Below are 23,232 nucleotides of genomic sequence, written 5' to 3'. Positions count from 1 at the left end.
AACCGTGCGCCTAATGATGTTTCATGTCTATAGATATGTCAGTTCATGTATAAATACATATATATATATATAAATATGTCTCGATTTTGCGGAATGAGATGGGACGACTCTCGCTTTCATTGCCAGTCGATAGCCAGACCTTAGATAGCTCGAGAACGTTGTATAAAAAGAGCACACGCATCCGCTGCGTAAATCAGTTGAAATATATATTTGGGAGAGTTACGATATACAGAATGCAGTGGATACTTGGATTGATCGTATGTCTCGGGGCATTTGGCATAATCGCAGAGTCGCGCCAGATACGCATCAATCGGTATGCGGTCAGCGTCCAGGAGGATGACGATCAGCAGGCCCAAGTGAGGGAGCTAAAGCCCACTCCATATCCAGCGGCTGGCTATAGACCGGAAGGACGTGCCTTCTGGCTGCCAGGCGAGGCTTCTGACTCAGACTCAGGTGCACGATCTAGTTCCGATCAGGGCACCACAACAACGGAACTGCCGCTGGATACCACGACAATAAGCAGCACAACAGAAGCACTCGATTTGAGCACGACAACAGCAGGGGATTCTGTAGATGCCACAACCACATTGTCACCCATTCAGTTTCGATCTGGTCGTGCCTATGTTAAAGCACCCTATCCGGCTGCGGGATATCGTCCAAGTCGAGCTTTTCTACTGCCAACCGAACTGAATCTGGAGCAGCAGCAGCAGCAGGCAGAAACTAGCAATTCAACTGCGACGTCTGCGGCACCAGATAGCAATGCCAATAATCCCGTTTGTGGTGTCAGCACAAACCCATTGAAGCCAACACCAGAGCCGGGCTCCTCGGATGAGCCCGATGCTGAAAATGTGTTAATTACCGCCAATCTGGGACCTGCTGTCATTGTTGCCAGTGCACCCAGATCTACCATTCCGGTAGCCATTCCGATACGTTCGCAACCCTTAATTCAGGCGCCGGCACGAGGATTTGCCTACACCACGCATGTGGAGCAGCGCTGGTGAGACAGTGGATGCTTCATTATATTGTTAGCTGCTTAGAATTTATAATTTCACTTGATTTTTAATAAAGTTTTGTATGTATTTGTGTATGTATTTGTTAATTGGCTTAATGTTTGTTTGTGTATTTATATCAGGAAGCGATCTCTAAAGTTAAAATTTGTTTTCCAATTTGAAATGAATCCAGTATTAACTATTATAAATATAGCAAAACTTCTTTTAATCTAAATCCAAATGTATCGTATTATATTGAAGCAATAAAAATATAATAAATAATAACATATTTTCTAATTTAAATGTATTGCTCTAAGTTACAGATTTATGCATCTCTTTTATTCGATTTCCATCATTTATTGCTTCAATCGCAGTAAATAAATCTGTCCAGTTTGGTTTATATTATTTCGTAACCTAAGTTACTGTATTCCTGTATTTGAATAATATTCGCAAAATTCTCAGTTATATTTCTTATCACAGAAGTATTTCCTCCAGACATTCCTTTATTGTTTTGGGACAGAGTGATTCACACACCTCGTAGTCGCATGTATAATTAATCAAATCTTCATTTACCAATTCTATTGATTCGCTGGAATCACTAAATGATTACTGTATCTTGTCTTTTAAATGACTATTTAGTTTCTTCAGTCCATTTGAATGCTTAATTAGAATACATAAGTATTGTTTTATTATTTGCGTATTTAAAAATAGAAAAACAAAATGTAACTCGAAACAATTTCAATGTGCTTGCAGATTTGGCAGTCAGCGCAAATTGTGCACATAATTAACAATCAAGGGATCGTCGAGACTGGTTGGCACGATTTCCACGGAATGCACTACCGGCTGCAAGTGGAAATCGCTGTCAATGTGCGTGAAGCTGCCCAGCTGCAGTTCATCGTGTGTCGTTGGGGATGTCAGTTCTAGTTCGAGGCCAGTTCCAGCATCGACCAGCACATACTCCGCCTCGGGCTCGACAAGAGCCAGCTCAATGGCCACATTGTTGTTGCCAGCTGCCTGCGGCTGTTCGGCAATCGTAATTGTGGTGTTGTCTGTGGCCACGGCAACGGCCAAGTTGGGCTCTGTTGAGTCCTCTGACGTGGACATTGTCGCATTGATGGCAAACAGTTTTGTTGTCCCAGTCCTGCGGTCGCTGCTCTCAGTTGTTGTTGTTGATTCACTGATATCGGTTGTTGTTGTCATTGTTGTAGTGGTATCCTGTTGTTCCTGCTCATTGCTCTGCGTTGTGGTGGGCACAATTGATTCACCACTGCCTTCGGCTGTGGCAGCGTCGCTCTCGTCCAGCTCCTCAAACTGATGTTCCAGTTCGGCGGGTCGTTTGCCCGGCGTGCTGAGCAACAATAGTTTAGCCAACTTTGTTTGCGGCTTGACCACATCAGCCCCACTCAGCTCGCCGGGCGCAGGATCAACACTGGCCAGGCCAACTTGCACGGTTGCATTCGTATCACGGCTCAGTGGAACATTCACTTCTGGCTCCACTGTAGTAACTTCATGCTCAAACATTTCGCTGATTGTTGTGGTTGTTGTCTCCTGTTGTTCCTCGGGGCGTAAGACAGCCGGGTGAACGCTCGCCAGGCACAGCACCAAAGCCAACGCCGTGTAAATACCGAATCCTTTCCACATATTTGCTACTGCTGACTGCTTTGTTTATTTGTCCAACTGTTTGACGGTGCTACTAAGCGCTGACATTTTCCAGCCGCGGGTATTTATAGCTGTTTAACAATTCCTAGCAGGCAGTGGCCAGTGGGGTACGCGATCCCCGACAGCTGTCATAATTTTAGCCCTGAAGCGACCAAATCGACACGCTGTTTCCGCATGCCGTCCAGTCCGGAAATGTAATTCCCAATGTGTTTGTGTGTGTGTGTGTGTGTGGATGGGTGGGTGGTTGCTTCGCCTAGTGTCTCCGTCGTGGTCATCGTGTCAACAGGGAGGCCAAAAGGCGAACATCGTTCGTTACACCTTAAACCTGCCCCGTTGACCGCAATGATGGTCACAGAGTCAGACCCAAAATCGCTTTACATGTCCCCCGTCCGTTTCCGACATCTGCTTGCTCAACGAGTAGTACTCTTTACTTGTTGTAGTTGTTGCATGTTTGCCTGGCAGCCGATTTAACTTTGTGTTGGTGATGAGCAAAGTTTGTGGCTGACCAGTGCCAGTTGTTGTTGACCATGCTGGTCACGTACTTTTGGTGACTTTGTTTTCGTCTTAAATTCGAATTGAGAAAATTGAAATAAATAGCCACATGTTCTTGTGCGCATATGTATTTATATATAAATATATATATTCATATATAATAAGTGTATAAGTATGTGTATATGTGCATCTATAGATACTGCACAAAAGCTGTATACGTCAATGAGACAATAATGACATATTTTGGAATTAACTTAAAGTGAAACTCCCAGTCCCCGCCAATGATTTTATTTATTGCAATAATCAATTAAAAATTGGAAAATTTATATTTGATCAACAAACAGCCAAGTCGCTTTCCATCTGTATGAATCACCTGATCCCAGAGACTATAAGAGCTAAAGACTTCGAATTTCAAATTCTTCTATTTGACTATTCATTCTATCTTTGTCAACTTTTAAAATTTCCTAAAGAAATGAATATATTTAACAGCTGTGTGTGAAGAGTATTTCCTAGTCGACGTATCTCGACTAGGGAATTCTAACTTGTTTATGTATTTATTAATTATTTTTTTGCTAGTAACTTTGACTTAATTTTCATAAACATTTCGCAGAATTGTAGAGCTGTATAAAATTTGCATATAGTATAAGCAAAAGAAGTATAAGCTGATATTTCCTGAATAAATTATTTTGTCATTAAGCAAATAAATATATTTTACTTATTTGCGGAAGCATATAAATTGTGTTTAATGATAGCCTAACAATTTTGCATGTCTAGACAACTGATTACTGTCTTTAATTATTTGAATGAAGTCTGAATTTAAATTCCTTCTGCTGAAATCTATATTCGTAGTAAAGTAAAAGACGTTATGTATTTATATTATTTGTATTATATATAAGTTTATTATCGAAGATTCAACACTACTTATGTTAAAAATATTGTACGTCTTAAGTTTATGATTTTATGTTGATTTGCATGGTTTCTGGGATGTCTTTTTTTTAACGAAATTTCTAATTTCATAAAACGAATATGTCATGTTTATATGTTGGTATAATGTATAATAATTGCATATGATCGATCGCTGTTGTACAAGTAGTAGAGTGGGAGGAGTCACGAAATGGCTTGGAAATACTCGTATTCATAAGTATGTATCTATGTATGTATATAGATACATATGTACGTATACTACATATATATAGCATACACTTGTATTTATATATCGATATCGACGCGATATGTTAGAGCCTAGTACATCGAGATATGTGTGCTTCGTTTAGATACAAGATACAATTAGTTAAGTACAATTACGATAATTATTGTTCAACGTATATTCAATGTAGATATCAGATTTGGTTTTAGATATTCGTTCTCGTAATTGATTTAATATTAGATTTATTGTATTTAGATGGTATCCTGTGTGTATATGACACACTCACGTATAAAATGAATTTACGTCTACTTACAATATAAAAATGTTTTGGTTTGTGCTTGTCGGTATTTGTTTTAGTCGTCTATCGAAAGACTTAACTTCGTTTTTGCAAAACTTACAAATAGCCCAATTGCCAACGGGAAGCACGTAATGCTCTCGCTATCTCTCTCACTTTCTTTCTCTATTTCTCTCTCTTTCTGCGTGTTTCTGCAGTGCACTTAACAGGTCGTTTACGTGGTATCCTCAAGGAGTACCTATAAATCGCATTGTCACTAACAAAGTGCAAGTATATTAAATCATAATTTAACTTGAAATGTTTTCTAGAAAACATAATCGTATAAAAAGCTTCTAATTGATATTTTCTTTTTTAAATTTAGGCTATCGATAAAAAAATGCGTTGAAATAAATTTCTTATTTTTTTATAATATAAATATTTGGATTTATAATACGCTTAAGAAAATCTCGCCCATCTTCCAATACGATTGAGGCCAATGAAAAAATATGTTAGCCTAGGCAATATTATGCACCTTGGCCGATAGGCAATTGTGTACCACGAACACAACCGGCTTTGGACAGCACTCCATGTCCAATTCCTACAGATAGAGAAATATACGATGAGTTGTTAATTCAGACGGTTAACTAACCATTTGTGAGCACTTACAATTTCGCCATCATCGCCAAAATCCAAATATAAAAGACGAGCTCCATCGTCCGCTGAGCCTTTCAATTTATCAAAGGGGAATTGCCAGAGCTGCGTTTTGTTGGCCACCGCCACTGATGTTGGCGTGGACGAGGCAAAGCCACCGCAATCGTACAAGAAGAAGCCGCGATTTATGTGCACAACCAATTGACACTGCCTGCCTTGATAGAGGCAGCGGAACGAGAACTCGCGCTGCAAGTTTACCGCCTGATGGGAGCCCTGGACAAGAGCACGCGCCCACGCGGCCATATCCCGATGCGTTTCCGAGCGCAGCCAATAAACCAGAACACCGCGAGCCGTGCCACATCTCACACAGAACACCGTCGTCTGTTGGCCCTGTAAATTTGAAATTTAAATCTTTCTCGTTTCCCTTTTAAATGTCAACTCACATTTAGTGATGAATTGTTGCCAGCGCCCGCCAGGCGTGTTGTGGCGAGTGCATAGCTCTCCAGCGGACGACTCCATGCCTCCACAGACCAGGGTGCACTCTCGTATATCCGAAACTCACGCTCTGTAACAGCCACAAAAATGGGCAGCCACTTGTCGCTCTCATCGGAGCTCTCCGAGCTGGAGCGACCGCTGGGCTATAAAACAAAGTGACTCATTTTAGTTAACGATTGTGTTCTTGAGAGATTTTGTGAACTATTTGCAGCATCTTTGAATTAGTTGATGACAAAGCGAAGTTAGAATTTTTGTTGGAAATATGCAACTTACACTTACCACCTCACCGGCGACGCCTCCACTATTCGATGTGCCACTACCGCCACTGGCTGCACCACTGCCGCCACCGCCACCGCCAGCACTGCCAGAGCTGCCTGCCCCATTTAGACGCTTGCTTAGCCAACCAATGTGCTTCAGCTCACCGATGAGAGCCATCAACGCACGATTGGCCTCGACCAAAGCGCGCTGCGTGCTGCTGCCCATGGCCGAGTGGAGCGCATTGAACCAGACCAGGGCTTCCGCGGAGTCGGCCGCACGCAGAATGCACGAATGCACCCCATCAGGCGAGTGCAGCTCCAGGCAGCGATTCTCTGCAAAAGTGTAAAATTAAAACTAAGCTTTCAGATGCTCTATGTATCGCCTCCTCGCCATTTACCCGGATCGATGTATTTGAGATTGCGCGCCAGATGCGTTAGCTGCAGCGGAATGTAGCGCGTATCTGCACGAGGTGTTGTCTTTGGCGTCGGTGCTGGCGGGGATGTTGGCGCACCCGGACCCAGCGGGCAGAGAAATGCGCGCTGCAGCTCCCAGCCCACCTCGGAAATGATGCTCGCCTTCCGAAAGTAGGGCGTCACTTCGCGCAGGAATTTAACTGAAAATACAGACATCAATATCAATATACATATATTGGAGCACATGAATATGCATGCCCAAGGGTGTACTCCATACAAACACACAGACACACACACACACAGACACACACTTAGGCACATTGGCACACAGGATGTGGTGACATCAACCGCACAGCGTTCAATCAGTTCATCCTTGCCATCGTCAGCATCGTCAAACACAAACGTTGCGGCATAAATTCATTAGAGTTTCCGCTCCATTTTTATTCGATTTGCACACACAGTCACACACACACACACATGCTCAGACACACTCACAGTGGCACAAATGCTGACAATCGATATACGGGGTAATTCAGGGTAACTACATACATAGTATTTGTAAGTTTCAACGATTCAGTTGTGCAAGTCAGAAAAAATGCTTTTCAATATATCATTTTTAAGCGTTGGCTCACAAACAATACTGTGTTTAACTCAAGCCAGCTTGCTAACCCTAAAATATAGTTAAACTGCAGCTAACTTAAACTGCTTTTTAATTCTATCATCGTTGTTATAAGACTCCATTATCTTTATGTTTTCTTAAGGTTATTTTACGATTTATTCACATGCATTTCAAAGTGATTTGCGCTACTGTGCAGACTATGCAAATTCTGAAGCCAGGTGGCTTGTACGAGATAAATACTCTTCTATCTGACTATGGAGTACGCTTTGGGTGTGTTTGTGTATGTGTGGGTGGTATGTGTGTGTGTGTGTGTGTGTGTGTGTGTGTGTATGCCGCCCACAGCATTTGCACATTCCCGTTGTCTTTCGAGTGATTTGGAAATTCAATTTTCACACTTAATGCCAACTGTTGTCAGCAGCAGCGTCTGTCGCATTTTTGGGTCGGTTCGTTTTATGCGACTCAATTCGTGTGCTTAGCTCAACTAATTAGAGCAGACTGCGCCCGGTCTGACATAATCGTCTCGCAAACCCACAGACTCACAGACTCCCTGCTAGCCAAACACTTGCCCCTCTGGCCATCCCATTGGCTTTCACTAATTGCTTGGCATTTACGTGCACCAAAGGGTTACGAGTGGACGTTGTCGTTGCCGTTGCCTAAGCTCGCAGCTCAGTAAACATTTACATACAGAAATATGCAACCGACAACTAACAAACAAGCAACAAAAAAAAAGAAGCAAAACAAGCAAGCGGGCAAAAAAATGGTTGCATAGCGTCAGGCGCTACTGGGAACTGGCATTTGGTGCTGGGAACTGGGAACTGAGAAACATGAGAATTGGTAAGCTTGAAGTGCACTAAAATGCAAACAAACCAAGCAAAACCAACGCAACCAATGCAACGCAACGCAAAAGTTTAGAAACAACAACAACAATAAAATCAACAATAACAGCTTTAATAAGTTGTGTACATTTTTGTATTTGAGTGTAAATAAAGTTGCAGTTCCAGCAATAACAAAAATAAAACAATCAAGCTACAAAAAATGCTGTAAGCCAAACTGTAAACTGCCAGCTATAAACTGTAATTCTGCGGACTATCTCAAATGCATATACAAATATGTGCGTATCCACATATATTCATATGATCTGAATTCATACCATAAGCCATACGATTATGAGCGTTGATAATTATTCATTATACACTCATCAGTTGACAAATATTCTACTTAATTTAAGTAGCCCAAATTATGCACAAATTTACATTTAATCAACACAATTGAAAGTATTCAGTTTAAATGAGGATTTGTGAATAAACCATTTATTTTTTTCAGTAAAGGGAATAATTTACAAAATTATACAATTTAATGTCGGATAGATTAAAACAGGTGTAATGCTTCATATTTAGAAGCTTTAAAATTTTCGAGAGTAGCTTTTCTTTACTAAGCATACTTAAATTAATCTAATGAACACCAAACAATTGTACAATAAATAAAACCACAAACTCATTTACGGTCGAGCTAAAAATTGAGTTTAGATAAGTAAGTTGTATGTGGAGCAGCAGAAGTTAGGTGGGTTAGTTTTTGACACCTTTGGCAAACGAAGAGAGACCGGCACATGAGCGCCCGTATAAATCAAGCCGGAAAGTAGCCAAAATGGGCGTGGTCGTGGGTGCACAAATATGATATCAAGTGCAGGCGGCGTTGCTCGCAAATCGTGCGTTAAAACTTTGCTCAAAGTTTTTTAGAGTAAAATCTCACGCGCTGCGTTGTGCAGGAAGTGACAAGGGAAAGCGGGAGACGGAGGCGGAGGCGGATGAATGCGGGCAGGGCAGAAAATGGTTGGCATGCCCACAAAAGTATTCCAAGCTGTAAAAACCATTGCTAATGGATTTTTGGTTGGCATACCAAGATGAAGGGAAGGGATGGAGTTGAAAGCTAAACCATAGCCGCAGCCAACTGTCGACGACGCCTTTTGCCTGGGCGACGAAATCTGCCGTTGACATTTGGCAGTTGGAGTTTGGATTTTGTGCAAAAGTTGGCGCCCCGAATCCCAAGTTACCCAAGCTACCAGCTTATTTAAATTACAATGAGGCGGTCGAGATGCCGCTGCTTTTGGCCAAGTTGATAGAGGCGAACGCCCGAATCTGGCAAACAACTTGGCCAAGTTGTAAATTGAAGTTCAAGCCGATGACGATAACGGGGGGATTCCGGGTTCGGGACGAGGTCCCTGTACCTGGACCTAAACCCGAACATTGCAGCTGTAGCCGTTGCTCGAGCGGATCGCTGTTAAGCATGTCATCATGCCTATTCACGGCTTATTTTGGCTGTGATTAGGATTGTGATTGTCATGGTAAAGTTAATGGGGATATGTGCTTGTGCCACTTTACGTGCTTATAGATGTGGGCCACTTTATCTTAATGAACTGCCCAACTCGCAATCAAAATTATGAAAGCTGACTAAACATGCGCAAAAACACACAAAACCAAAAATTTACACATTTTGCATACGCTATGTGGTTAAGGATATTGTGATTATGTCATGAAGATGATAATATAATATTATAAGTGAAAATTGGGTGTTGAATATGAGAAAACAAAGATAGTAGGCCTTATTTTAAAGCGTCAACAGGAGCAATGAAATTGTAATTATTGTATTTAAATATATATATTTAATATATTTGATTTATTAGCACCCAAAACAACCAACTTCAGTTAGGGCATCCGCTAGGCGACAAGTGCAATTCGGTTTGTTTTTCGGAATTTATTCGCTCTTCATTTTTTTGGGGCGACAAAACTTTGGCGAAATGGATCAACGACATGTGTGCGAGTTGCTGCTGAGTAGCATGCAACTCACGTTGGTTAAATGATGACGACGACGACGACGACGACTATGAAGCCGTTGAAGTCGTCGTCATGGGCATGGAAACGAATGAAACGTGCCTTTTGGGGGAACTGAGGTTGGGTATCATATTAAAGCGACGATAACATTGAGCTTGATGGCTACTTTTGATGGGATTCGATACGTTTTTAAATGCGCAAATATTGCGACTTGTGTCCCATTTGCATTGACCGAGCAAGAGTTATAGTTATCATAGCCCAAAAACAAATATAAATCAACAAAAAAAAACAGAAATTAATGCTGCTGACCTTGCGACCGTTACTGAATTCTGATGTAGAATCCACCCACCTTAATATATAGTTCACTATATAAGCGACTGCCAGCACAGCAGCCAGTCACATACCGTTAATATTCGTTGAGCGCGCAACATGAAGACATTTACAGGAATAGTTATGCTGATGCTGCTACTGGCTGCATGCATCTCAGCCATGCCACAACGTCGACATCGCCAGCAGAAGAGTCAGCGACAAGTGGAGTTGGCAAGCACACCGTATCCGGCAGCTGGCTTCCGGCCAAAAATACCCTTCGAGCTACCCAGCGAGCAACAGCCTAAGGTGGAGGTGCCAACAACAGCGGCAACTTTCAAAATTGCGGCAGAGGAAGCACCGAGCACTACCGAGTTGATTGAACAGCAACCGGAGCAGGAGCCGACAGACGTGGAGGTCAATCCGCGCACACCTGCAGCTACTTATGGTGCACCCGAGCAGGCTGATGACACTGTTGAGGTGGTGGGTGCACCGGCGCCAGCACAAGACTTTCAGCCGCCCGTACGCGAGGCTGTGGAGGATTTTGCCGCTGTTGCCATTGATGGCGTTGCTGATGAGCAGCAGCCTGTTGCTGATTTGCCTGCCCTGGACAAGGTCGAGACACCGCTGAACAATGAGGATGAGCAGCAGACTGAAACTGACACTGAGGTCGCTGCCAAGACGGCGCAAGCAACACCTGCCAACACCTATGGTGCGCCCAACACGCCCGCCGACAACTATGGCCCACCAGAGCTCGAGGAGCCCATCGACAACGAACTGGACGTGGAGGAGTCACAGGTGGAGTTGGTCGAGGAGGCCGAACAGGAGCTAATCAACGAGGAGGAGGTTGCTGATGCAGCTGCCCTTAACCTGAGCAGCGGTCGCTTGATTCTGCTGCCCCTTAATGCCGCCGGCACCCGATTCGGACGACTCATTCTGGCCGTGGAGCAGCCCAGGCAGCCCAAACAGCAACTTGGACGCCAACGCATTCGTAGCGAACGTTTGCGACGCCGCAACTAAGCCAAATCCAACAGTAAACTGTCTGATTGACAAACAGGCATTGATAATAAATATTTGGATTATCTTCCTCTAAGCACTTGTGTTTGTTCTCTCTTCTCTCTCAGTCTCTGTCTGTATGTCTATTTGCTTCTTTGTTTAAAGTAGTTGTCCTCATTTGGCAGCAACTGCTGCTGCGGAAATTGAATTGGCTGCATCAGAGTCAATCCAAATTGTTCCTTATGGTTCAATGCATTCCATGTGCGTAATTGTTTGCCATCGCTACCAATCCACCAACACAACAACAACCCAGCACCACCCATCATCCTGTCTCATTTGTCTTATTGCACAGAGCACTTTGAGATTGATTCAGAAATATTTATTGCTGAATAGAAAGTATCGCTAACAAAGTTTCAACTTATCTTTAGAATTATAGTTAAAATCTTGACATTTATAAAATTATCCCAAAGAGCTGTTTTTTCATGCGAAACTAACCATCAACTGGCCAAAAGACATTGCTGGATCTATTAACCATTTGTTATGTACATTTTAATCTACTAAAAGTCAAGCAAAGAAGAAGAAGAATTTCAGGCTTGAGTAACTTCGTGGAATAATTATCGTAGAAGTTTCTTTGTGTGATTGCCACCATACTGAATCTTGAATTTCTATTCTCTGCAGGCGAATGAAAATGTAGTGCGTAGCATTCATTTTAATTCGCACGGCAGTTGCCACGCCCCCCACCCCCCTTGCCACGCCCCGCATAGTGGCAATGGCAACTATGTATTTTGGAGCCATTTGATCAAATGGAAAGAAAACTTTTCTCATTACTCATTGCCAAGCCAAGGCAAACAAACAATCCAACGAACCGACGAGCTAACCAACAAGCCAAGCCAACAACCCAACTAACGGCAGTCAACAGCTAAGAGTCAACAGGCAAAGGAGGCAAATTGTATGCAGAGGGGCGAAGGGCAGTGGAGTGGGGGTGTATGGGAGATTGGTTGTTGTTGTTGTTGTTGTTGATATGGGATTTATAACAGTATACAGCTGCAGCGTGCAATAGCTTGCAGCAAGACCAACAGCATCAGCTGGTAGTAAGTTGCAAGTGGTGCACACTAATCCAACGTATGCAGCATTTCAGCTGCACTGAGAAAAATGAAGGACAACAAGCCAACAAGTTGACCAAGTTGAATGCCCAAAAATTACATTTTTCTAACTTCAACAAATCCTATTAATATTTGAATATCTTTGTGAAGAACATATATGAATTGAAATCAAAATAAAATGCTTGTTAAATTATACTTTGACACATAAAAGAAGTTCAGTTATGTATTGGAAGAATTATGTCTCTCTATAATTTGTTTTTGACTTTATATCTCAGTCTCCAACTCTCTCGGCTTTGCTCAAATAACCAAAGTGGCCAAAAGTGGGTGTCGGGTTGAACCTACCTTCCAGATCTACGACGCGACCGGCACGCTTGAGAGCACGCACCGCCTCGTCGTGGGTGGCATCGCGCAGCTCCTCGCCGTTAACCGTAAGAATGGCATCGCCCACGTAGAGTCCCTTGGCCTGATCAGCGGCCATGCCACGAAATATCTTCGAGATGAGAATGGGCATGCGATTCTCGCGCCCACCTTTGATTGAGATGCCCAGGCCGTTGTTGTCGGACTTGATGATGCGCACATGACGCTTCTGATTGGCCACATGATCAGGTACATCGCACATGTCCAGACCAACAGCGTCCGCATTGTTGTTGTTGTTCAGGGAAAGATCACCGTTGTTGTCGTTGCTGGTGCCGTTGCCCGTTCCATTGCCAGTTCCAGTCCCGTTGCCTGTACCCGTCCCAGTGCCATCCAGCTCGGTGTCCTGAACAACCATACCTTGCAGCGAGGCAGAGCTGGGCAGTGTGCCATTCTGAGCGGCACCTCCTCCACCGCTATGATTGCTTCTGCAATGCGACAGAGATTAGTGAATGAAGTGAAATTACTAAACTCTTAATTTAACTTACCCAAGCGTGCCATTTAGGGTTGTGGACTGCCCATCGCTGGAGTGTTGCGACGACTCGCAGGACTCGTCCAGACTGATTGCTAGAAAGTCCGTTTCGAGCGTCACCATCACTCGATACCAAGAGCCACGCACTCGCGTTTCCAAATTGCCGCAACGCAAACCCGACGGCGACGGCGAATTCTGCTGTGGTATGGGTTGCTGTGCCGCTGGCGGCGCACGCCCCAAACTCGATGATTCCACCATGTCGCTCGCTTTGAATCGTTGCCACACACACGCTCAACAATCTACATTGCAAACTGAAATGGCAAGAAAATAACAGAAAATCTTTTTAAATTTATTGTATTGAATGGAATTTAAACTAGGCAGATGCAGATACAAAAATAATTGTTTCATAATGTAAAAAAAGAAAAAAGTCACTGTAGCTTCAATGAGTCCATCCTTTACTAAAGTCTGCTAATAATTGTAACCTTTTGTCTAAGGATTGAGCCATAAGGTATAAGGCTTAAAGCATACATAACTCCATTCTTCCATAACTCAAATATAGTGGGGACCATATAAATTCATTCATTTATTTAACACAAGTTCTTAAGATATCCAGCAATTATATTAACCATTGATTTCGCCTGTCTTTGATTCTTAACGGATTTAGTTGCTTGCCGCTTTATGTAAACCATTCAGAGCCAATGTGGATATGTTCAGCGTTCATTGACAAGCTAATTTTCTGGTCATGTGGCACAGAGAGCATTAGTCAGCTCAATATTATGTTGGACAGGCGGCTGTCAGAGGTGAAAACAATTGGGGCGAACGGGTATCCAATGAAGTGTCCACAAAGCAACCGCAAATTTGGACAGCACGCCACAACATTTGTCATTGTTTTGCTGGCCAAGATTTATTGCGCATCCAGCACCAAGTACCAAGAAGTACTGGTAGAGCAACAATCTAAACCCAAAATAAGAGATAGAGAAAGGGAGCGACAGAGAGGAAGAGAGAGAGAGAGAGAGTGGGGGGCGGGGGAGAGAGATGGAAATGAAAATGAAATGCAAATGCAGCGAATTGTGCGCATCCTGTGCAAGCAGCGCACTCGCATCCTTTGCAGCAAAAGTCGGTAGCAGTTGCAATTACGCATCTTGTCGCCGCCGTCGCTGGAGGGGAGATGGAGTTTTTGTCTGATTTTGTTTTTGACAAGTGACTGTGTTCCCCTGTGTGTGCTCCCCGCACCTGTGTCCTTACCACCTACGACTCTACGGCCAACCCCAATATACACAGCCAGCAGCAAGGCATCCTTCTCAGTTATGTATGAGAGTGTGTGTGTGTGTGTGGCATTCGTATGTACATTTCCGCTGACGCTTGAGCAGGAAGTAATTTTGCCACTGCTGTAAGTCCACGTCGCTGCCTCTGTCGCTATCGCTGCCGCTGCCAGCGTCGACGTCGGCGGAGTCTGTTTACTTTGCAATTTATTGTGCAACATTTGTAATTATTATTGCAAGACTGCGAAGACTACAACTGCCGTCAGCCTCAGCCTCAGTCTCAGCCTCAGTCTCAGTCACTGCCCCTGCAACTGCCACAAGCCTGCAGGCAGCAAGGCTGGCAAAAAGTTTTTGAAACGCGCCAAGTGTGCGAATCCTTGAGACAGCAATGAACGCGGAGTGGAAGACTATGACGACGACGCCGACGAAGATGACAACACACTCATAATTGTAAGTAAACACAAACAAATAACAAAACACACACGCACACACACACACAGCGTGTGTGTTGAAAATACACACTTGATATATTCCGTGAGGGCAGTTTAATACGCAGCCAAAAATCATCAGTTCCAACCAATAAAGTAAGCCAAACATAACTTGATTTGGCTGGGGGATAAATAATCACTGTCTGCGTACTGCACTTAAGAATCTATAAATATAACTTAAAAGTTGTAAAGTGTTTGGCTGCTAACTTGTAGAACTTTAAATAACTTTAAAATGAAATCCCGAGGGAATTTGAATATTATCCGTGCCAGCTAAATACGTATTTCAATTATTAAAAGAGGTCATCGCAAACAAAACAATAAAAACTTTTAAAACTTTTTGCTTTCAGTTTATTCGTTTATTCGTTTTTAAATTGGCATTATTAATATTGGAAAAAAGAAAAGCAATGGCTGTTAAAGCAAGTTAAAATGTTCTAAATCGAGCCAGCTCGACTAGCAAATAGCTGTTAAATATACTAATTATTTTAAGCACAAGTTCGCAAACTTAGTTCAATAGTTGTTTTATATCATATGAAACACGTTGATGAAAATACGATTTTGTTAACAAAATTTGGGTTTCTCTTCCGAACTCAATAAAATTCAGCTCAACAACAGTGCAAGGGTTTATTATCTACCAAATGGAAGGATTTATCTTCACAATTTTGACTTTTAATGCCATTGGAAATCGATTTTTATTGACATCGAAATGAGAACAGTTATCGATCAAATAAAATCAACTTGACCTGCCTGGTATACGAGAAATTCTATCACAAATTCGAAATCTTTAGGTCTTATAGTCTCTTAGTTCGATTTGTTCATACTTGAGCCTGCTCAAGAACTTATAAACTTTGCACAACTTCAATGTATCAAAAAAAAACCGTTTTGACCTATCTAAAATTGTGGCCCTGTTCAGGTCAAACATTAACACAATGAAAACCAATGGTAATATTTTGCATATTGTTGGCCACTTTATGCCTGGCAGCCAGCCAACCAGCCAGATTAGCCCTTTCGGTTAAGGAACGCGCTGTGACTAATTAGAGCAAGTCTGTGCAACGACAGCAGTCCCAAATCAAAATCCGAAATATTAATAGCTTGCGGCATTCGTTCACTCTCGAATGGGGCTAGGTGTTATTATTATTTTTTTCCATTTAATGTTTGTATACGCCTAATAAGCGCCGGGCGTTGCTTGTCGTCGCGCCAACTGCCACAGAGTGCTGCCTGCTGCCGCATGCCACTTGCCGGAGCCATTTTTCATGCTGCGCTTTGGCTAATTTAATGCTAGGCGGTCATAAATTATGCGCCCCGAAAAATAGGCAACAAAAATGGCACAAACAAAAATGTTAAAGCCTGGAAAATAGCAGCAGCTGCTGCACCAAGCACAGAAAAATACACACACTCTCTCACACACACACACACACACTCACACACACACTCACACACACACTTACACACACACACACGCTTCTGTGTGCAAGTTGCATTCAACTCGCGCTTTTCAGTAATAATGCTTTTTTAAAGGTTTTCCTTGCAGCATTTTGTTTTTTGTGCCAATTTTTCCAGTTTTTTCTGCTTTTTTTCAAATGTAAAGTGTGCAAAGTATGTATGCGTTTTTTGTATTGATATGTGTATGTGTGTGTGTGTGTGTGTGTGTACGAAGAAGAGCGACCGAGGTGGCAATAAATACGCAAACGTATCCGACGACAAAGTGTGGCATGCCTCGCCCTTCGCTCCTCATCAGGCTATGCATGCCATGTATCTACATATACAAGTACGCGGGTGTGTGTGTGTGTGTGTGTGTCTGGGTGTTGGTGTTTGTGTGGAAGTGTGTATTGTGGCTGCGCCATCAAAAAGTCATAAAATCATAATTTGTAAACGAGAATTTATTTCGAAAAATATTTATGGTTTGCTCCTTTGCTGTTGCGCCTTTCAGCCGGGAGCATTTGCGGAATTTATCAACCAGCAAGTGTGTGTGTGTATGTGTGTGTGTGTGTGTAAGACCCCGCTTCATTACAGTCATGTCTGCTGGTGGCACAGCGAACCATGTTGTCCTCGACGCGTTGTGGCCATTTGATACCATTAATTTGATGCGAACCTTGGCTTGGCAAACGGATTTTGCCTTTTCCGTTCGCAATCTCTTCACTAGATAAAACGGTTCAATTGACTTTGTGCACTCGCATGTAACATCCAAGCGGAATTGCAATCCACTCATCAGATAAGCTCTGATTGAGTTTGCAGCAGAGCATTTACTTTGGCAATGGGATATTAGGAAGAGCTATATTGATGCAACATCGGTCTTGCTTAGTTCTTCGCTTTTTATAGGCATTAAATAAATAAAACTCAATAAACTTATCTCTCATTTCGCTGCAATTAGTTTTATTTATCGTTCAGCACAGTTTACAAGTCGCTTTTCAGTACAAACGCCTGTCATTAAATATCGATAATTGCAAAAAGAAAAACTTAAACTGCACTAGCCTGCACCTGCCGCCAGCTACACTTGCCCCACAGTGTAAAGTACGAGTTCGCACTCGGTGTCCATGCAACGCAGCCAATCCGTGTGGTGAGCCTCTTAATCATTCTTAACAATGGCGTCTGGTTTGGTGTTGTCGTTGAGCTTGTTGCTCAACTGGTGGAAATCGATATGTGTTTGCACATATAAAATATTAAGCATCTACATATAAGTAGCATATTGTACACTAATGATCTTTATATACACATAATGCGCTCAATTTACTACCACACGTGAGGGATTTGCCAGGGGGTAGCAAAGGTGTGTGTATGTGCGTATGTGTGTATGTGTGTGTGTGTGTGGTTGCTTGAATTTAGTTGGAATGATGATTTACTCATTTAGTTGATGTTGTTGCAAGACGAGCTGCTTGAAAGTCAAGACCTGAAAGACCAGTTTCAATTTCAATTTATTTATTCTATTCAGAGCAAAATGTGAAACATGTTAATTATAATTATAATTCTTATCTCAATTATTTTTGCCTTGACTGACTGCTTAATTTCAAATGCTTGCTTGAAAAAAATAATCAACTATTTTTTCCTTGACTTAGAGTAGACATAAACTTTATTCATGCTTCATGCATTTCCAAATCGATAATAAGTAGCTTGGGTCTTTTAACTTGGGTTGTAAAAAAATCTAACATAATGCATAAATAATAATGCAAACTGACAAGCCAAACAACATATTTGACTTTAATCATTGTTAACCATTGTTGTTATTGTTGCCCACGTAGGCACCGAAATAAATCCGTTTGTGTGTTTTCATATTGAAATATTATGTGGGTAACCACAAAGCCGCCACTGCGACCGCTAAAAGCCAAAAACAAACCACACACACACAGACACACACACCTAGCTACCCACACATATAGATATATTAATAGATACATATATATATATATAAGAATCTACCCATTGTGTACATGGAGCAACTAACTAGCTGACTTGACCTGGCATGACAAATTATTCAGCATTGATTAATTATGAAAATGCGTTTATATTGATTGTCGTGTGTGCGCCTAATTCCAATTCGAGCGTCCACCTTGCGTGTCTGTTTATGTATATTAACTGCAGCAACAACAGAAAGGGGGTAGAGTGGTGCGGGGAGAGGAAGGGAGGGAGTACAGACCCGACCCATAACAATTACCAAGTGCCGATTGTGGCCATGTTTTGGGATTATTATGTTTTGTCCCGCTGGCAAACAAATGCCGCCTGGCCCCAAAATGCGAAAATGCAAATCAGGCAAAATGTGTATGGCAAATGAGGCAAGTGCGGCAAATACAACAAATGGGGTTGTGCTGTTGTTGTTAATCTGTTGGAGGCAGGTGGCAAGCAATGATGGCGTCGCCTTTTCCACTTATTAATTGCCAGTGTCTTGGCATAATTTGCACTCATTTGTCTGTTGAATGCTCAAGTGCTGGCCATTGTTCCACAAAAGTCAAGAATCTGTTCACGTAGCAAAGACACGGAGAGGTGAGGAGATTGCGACTGGGACTGGTTTGAAATGCAAAATGTGATGATGCAGCTTCATTAAGTGCAATATCTTTCTTGGTCTGCTCAGCTCTGCTTCGTTTCGTTTCGTTCGTTGAGCTGTTGAAAGGCATGATGACAAAAGGTGCTACAAGCGTAAGGGAGGAGGGGGGCCACAGTGTGGGGCATTGAGAAGCAGCAAGATGCAACGGAGCCAACTGAATGATGCGGCGAATGAGCACAAAAGTTCCCATTCTCATTCTCATTCCCTAATGCAAGTAATTGCACGTCGCTCTGATTAAGCTGGGCGCAATTTCAGTTTTTTTTCCATCTCTCTATCTCTCTCCCTCTCACTCTCTCTGTCATTGTATGTTTTGTCTCACTGAAAATGCTAAGCCAAAAAGCGGATTAAGTCTTTGTAGTTGAAATTTACCCGATGAATGTGAAAGTGACCCTCGAATTGCCAAATGCATGTCCTTCAGCTAAATTTCTTACAGCTATTTCTGTGCTTTTTTATAGACGTCATTATGAGCATTATAATGGAAATTAAGCTCTTAGCTTTCTAAAGCTGCTGCTAAGCCACAGCATAGAGAGAAAAGAAATTACGGCTATCTGTCAACACATATCGTTAAATGCATGTCAATTATGACTTAAATGCTTAATAAAAAAAAACCGGCAAAACGCTGCTACTGCTGCTGGTCGAAGGACGCTGCTTTGACAGGTGGCGAATATGAAAGGTAAAAGTAAGGGGAAGTGAAGGGCCAAGGGTACGATGGCAAAGTGGCAACGCCAACACCAACGCTGATGATGTTGATGAATGCCGATAGTAAACGGAATTAACTTTCACGCAACATAACGACGTCGACAGCGACGGCGACAGAAACGACGACGACGACGACGCTCTTGAATGAAAGAAAAAGCTTACGCTAATGGCAGACTGCGCTGCTGCAGAGAGCCCACAACTGGAAAAAGCTTTTCGGCAAGCGCGCGTAGTAAAAGTGCGGGTGGAGGTGGAGAGCAGAGAGTAGTTGATACGGGCAGCGGGCAGCGGGCAGCGGTCAGCGGTAGGCGAATACGAGTGCGATTGCGGCTGGTTTGACTGGTTGTTGGGTGTTGTGGGTTGTGGATTGTGGCAAATTAAACAAGCGACGCTGATGACATCTCCAAGCAGAGCAAAGCTTAGCTTTCAAATGTTTGTAAATTAATAAACAAAATAAGCCATCCACCCCTCCCTCCCCTTCTCATTCCTCTTATACATACCTTTTCGATTGAGAGTTTGTAAATTTAACTGCTTTTTTGGCTCAACGAAAAACAATTAATGCAAAAGTTGACAGCAACTTTAGATATATGGCGGTTTGCGCATGCGCTAAAACTTGCTGCACTGAAGCAGCATTTCTATACACTCACGCACACAAGCACATTAACTACGCGACGCGTGTGTATGTGTGTGTGTGTGCTAAGGATTTTCGCTGTAAATTTATTTTTATTTTATTACACTCTGGCTTTGGGCTATTATTAAATGCTGAAACTTTGCAGTTAAATGTTTTTTTTTTTAATAATAGGCACACACTGCTAACATAAATAACAATTGCAGTAGCTGCAGTGAGTCAGTTAACAAGTATTATTATTTCGTCTAGCGCTTTTTTTTATTATTATTGTTTGTGTAGCAGACAGCTACGGCGGCGACGGAGACGCAAGCTTTGGCAGCGACAACGCGCAGCGAATCTGTTACCGTTAGAAATGGAACAGCGACTGAGACTGAAGCAATGCAATGCCGAACAAGCGCCAGCACGAAGCTACGCTTGACTAAAGCTTTCACTGTCAGCGTCAGCGTTAGCGTTGGCGTTGGCGTCTTTGCCGTTTGGAGGTGGTGTCTATTAGTGTTGGTATTGGGATTGCTTAGCCGGCAGCAACAGCAGAAGCAACTGCTGTTAACAGCCGACAGTTATTCAGTAACAGTGAAACGTGCAGTGCTGCCACATCATTAATTTAAAGTGTTGCACAAGAACGGATGCAGTGCTGCCACAACGTGTGCCTAACTGGCAGCGCTGTGAGCGAGCAGCTCCAACTAGTTGGCGCCTAATTTGAACTTGTTTATCTACTGGTAGTAAAACTAAAATATTGCTAGCAATTAGCGGAATTGGCACTTTAAGAATTGTTATTGCCGTTGCACATTTAAATACACAATTAATGCATATTTTAGTTAACTTATTTCAAAAATTGGCTTTAAAAAGTTTAATGTTCTTTACCTAAATAAAATCAAATAAAAGTAAGCAATTAACTTAATATAGAATTTTATTACTTCAAATAGCTATTTTTAAATACAATGCTTAAAAGAATGCCAGAAAATTTAAAATGTCCAACTCCATAACATGAAATATGAAAAACTTGAAAAGAAAACACTTTCTTGACAATTTCCAGTTCGCCTACGGCTCTATAAAAATAGTAGCTGTAAAAAATCAAATTATATATCATTAGCACGGCAACGGATATCTCGTTTTGTTATTTGCAAAATAAAGAAAAGAAAATAAAATGCGGGTGGAACCCGCTTCCATTTCCAACCTGGGCAAGACGCGGGTGCATCGCGAGTGCATCGTTATTCGAATGGGGAATTCCTGACAAGCGCTTCTCTTTATTTTTTTGTTTTTCTTGTATTTTTGTTTTTAGCCGCCACCAGATTTTGGCTGGAAAATGTGGCGTTGGTGCGCGAAAAGTTTTCCACGCATCCAACGCATCTCGCTGCCTGGCAATATCGGTAGTCATCAGCAAAAAAAAACACACACAATGAAAAAAAACGTGTTGTTGGCCAGTTGTATGTTGGCTGTGTTGCTTGTGTTGCCGCCGGCTCTGTTGACCCGGCCTGGCCAATTATGCACCGCGCGCCAAGTGGTGAAATCGATGAAGATGCACAAAATGCAAACGCACTCGGCTAATGGTCAATATGGTGATGCTGATGGCCTCTTATGTACGATATGTGGCCCGAACAATTATGGCCAAAGCAGGCAGCAGTCAACAGTCAACAGGCAACTGGCAACAGGCAACTATCAAGAGGCAACTTGCAACAGTCGGCTACAGGTGGGTTGTGGCTGAGCTTCTCTCTTTCCGCCTAACGAGCTGTGAACGTGATTATAACTGCTAGCCCGACATATGAAAATTATGTTCAAAATGCAATTTGGCAACAACAAAAACAACAACAATGACTAGGAGCAACCAGAAGCTGAATTCAGATTAGGCAATAAGCAGCCCCAAAAACATCCATAGAGTGAAAATATTTGCTTTGCATTGCATTCGTTGTAGTTGTTGTTGTTGTTGTCGTTACTGTTGCATTTGCTGCTGTTGTTGCTGCTGCTGGTGCATTGTTTGTTAATGCCTCGCCGGGCATGGTCAGAGCCAATAAAATATGAATTTGTCTGGCTGCTGTTCTTTTTGTATATGTTTTTATTTCTCTTCTTTTTTTCTGTGTTGCATGTTGCACTAGGAAGTCAGCTAAAGCATAATCGAACGGCATTTGATAGCCACAAACAGGTGGGTTCAATGGGGTCAAAATAAAAGTAGTCTATTAATATTATTTAAACGGAGTAATCCGATACAATTTATATATTCAGAGCAATTTCCACAGATACTTGGTTGGAAAATTATTAAGATTTAATTCATTCACATTACAGGCTTAGATTTAATGCCAAATATTTACAAATCTTCAATAGAAATAAGTTAAATTAAGTAATGAGTTATTTCATCTAATTCAAATATGCCGCCGCTTGACTAATCAGGTGGCAACGCTCAAAGGACACAAACATCAAAGCTAATTTGCATGTGCACATGTACAATGTAAATGTGTACATTTGACCTTGCCAGAATTCTTAAAGTATATCGTAAAAATACAACGTTAAGTTCGCTGCGCCTTACATTTGTAAATTGCCGCTGAACTCAAAATGGGTTATTCTAAATGTAGCAAGTGTCATTTTAGCATGACATGGAAATATTCACTTAATGATAGCTTCCGAATCTGTCCATGCGCTTAGCGTCTCTTAACGAATTAAAACTTTGAATTAAGCTAAACAGGATTTCACTCTCGCTGCAATGAAGCCCAAGTAGCCGCCCTGCTTGAATTCGTCACAAACAATAGCTACAATGTTGCATGCTACAGCCCGGCACAATGCTCATGTGACTTGTCAACGCTTCCAGAAACAGCAGCAACAACAACAACGACAGCAAGTTGCTGCAGAAGATTTGCAAGCACTTCACAGCTTCCTAGCACACACAGATCAAAGCGAAACGTGCCGCAGCTGGTGTGGGAAACGGTTGCGGTTGCAGTTGCAACTTGGAAGAAGGCGCTAAACGGTGGCAGCCAAATGGCGGGAATTTCCATTGCACATACGCCCCATTGCCAGCCCCAA

General features: G+C 42.3%; 4 protein-coding genes across 5 annotated transcripts; 2 read left to right on the top strand and 2 right to left on the bottom strand.

Annotated features, from left to right (window-relative positions):
- The first annotated feature begins 156 nt into the window (after nucleotides 1-156).
- Nucleotides 157-1,029, top strand: LOC6558562. The gene has a single exon (XM_001984260.3). The coding sequence runs from the start codon at nucleotides 234-236 to the stop codon at nucleotides 999-1,001; it is 768 nt and encodes a 255-aa protein (XP_001984296.1). The 5' UTR covers nucleotides 157-233; the 3' UTR covers nucleotides 1,002-1,029.
- Nucleotides 1,030-1,751: 722 nt separating this feature from the next.
- Nucleotides 1,752-2,630, bottom strand: LOC6558187. The gene has a single exon (XM_043215370.1). The coding sequence runs from the start codon at nucleotides 2,628-2,630 to the stop codon at nucleotides 1,752-1,754; it is 879 nt and encodes a 292-aa protein (XP_043071305.1).
- Nucleotides 2,631-4,969: 2,339 nt separating this feature from the next.
- LOC6557786 (beta-1-syntrophin) lies at nucleotides 4,970-20,283 on the bottom strand. 2 transcript variants are annotated; one of them, XM_032741459.2, is made up of 8 exons: nucleotides 20,096-20,283; nucleotides 13,133-13,427; nucleotides 12,573-13,072; nucleotides 6,363-6,578; nucleotides 5,981-6,297; nucleotides 5,656-5,850; nucleotides 5,228-5,602; nucleotides 4,970-5,159 (listed from the first exon to the last, which is right to left on the bottom strand). In XM_032741459.2, exons 2-8 carry the CDS (start codon nucleotides 13,372-13,374, stop codon nucleotides 5,076-5,078), a joined length of 1,929 nt encoding a protein of 642 aa, XP_032597350.1. In that variant the 5' UTR covers nucleotides 13,375-13,427; nucleotides 20,096-20,283; the 3' UTR covers nucleotides 4,970-5,075. The 2 variants fall into 2 exon arrangements, with proteins under 2 accessions (XP_032597350.1, XP_001984298.1); XM_001984262.3 differs by having other exon boundaries at nucleotides 5,987-6,297.
- Nucleotides 9,695-11,224, top strand: LOC6558094. The gene has a single exon (XM_001984263.3). The coding sequence runs from the start codon at nucleotides 10,255-10,257 to the stop codon at nucleotides 11,149-11,151; it is 897 nt and encodes a 298-aa protein (XP_001984299.1). The 5' UTR covers nucleotides 9,695-10,254; the 3' UTR covers nucleotides 11,152-11,224.
- Nucleotides 20,284-23,232: the final 2,949 nt, after the last annotated feature.

This window comes from Drosophila grimshawi, unplaced genomic scaffold (assembly GCF_018153295.1).
Source record: "Drosophila grimshawi isolate 15287-2541.00 unplaced genomic scaffold, ASM1815329v1 contig_44, whole genome shotgun sequence".
NCBI classification, from domain to species: domain Eukaryota; kingdom Metazoa; phylum Arthropoda; class Insecta; order Diptera; family Drosophilidae; genus Drosophila; species Drosophila grimshawi.
Note: the sequence above shows the minus strand (reverse complement) of the source record. Positions and strands in the feature narration are given on the sequence as shown.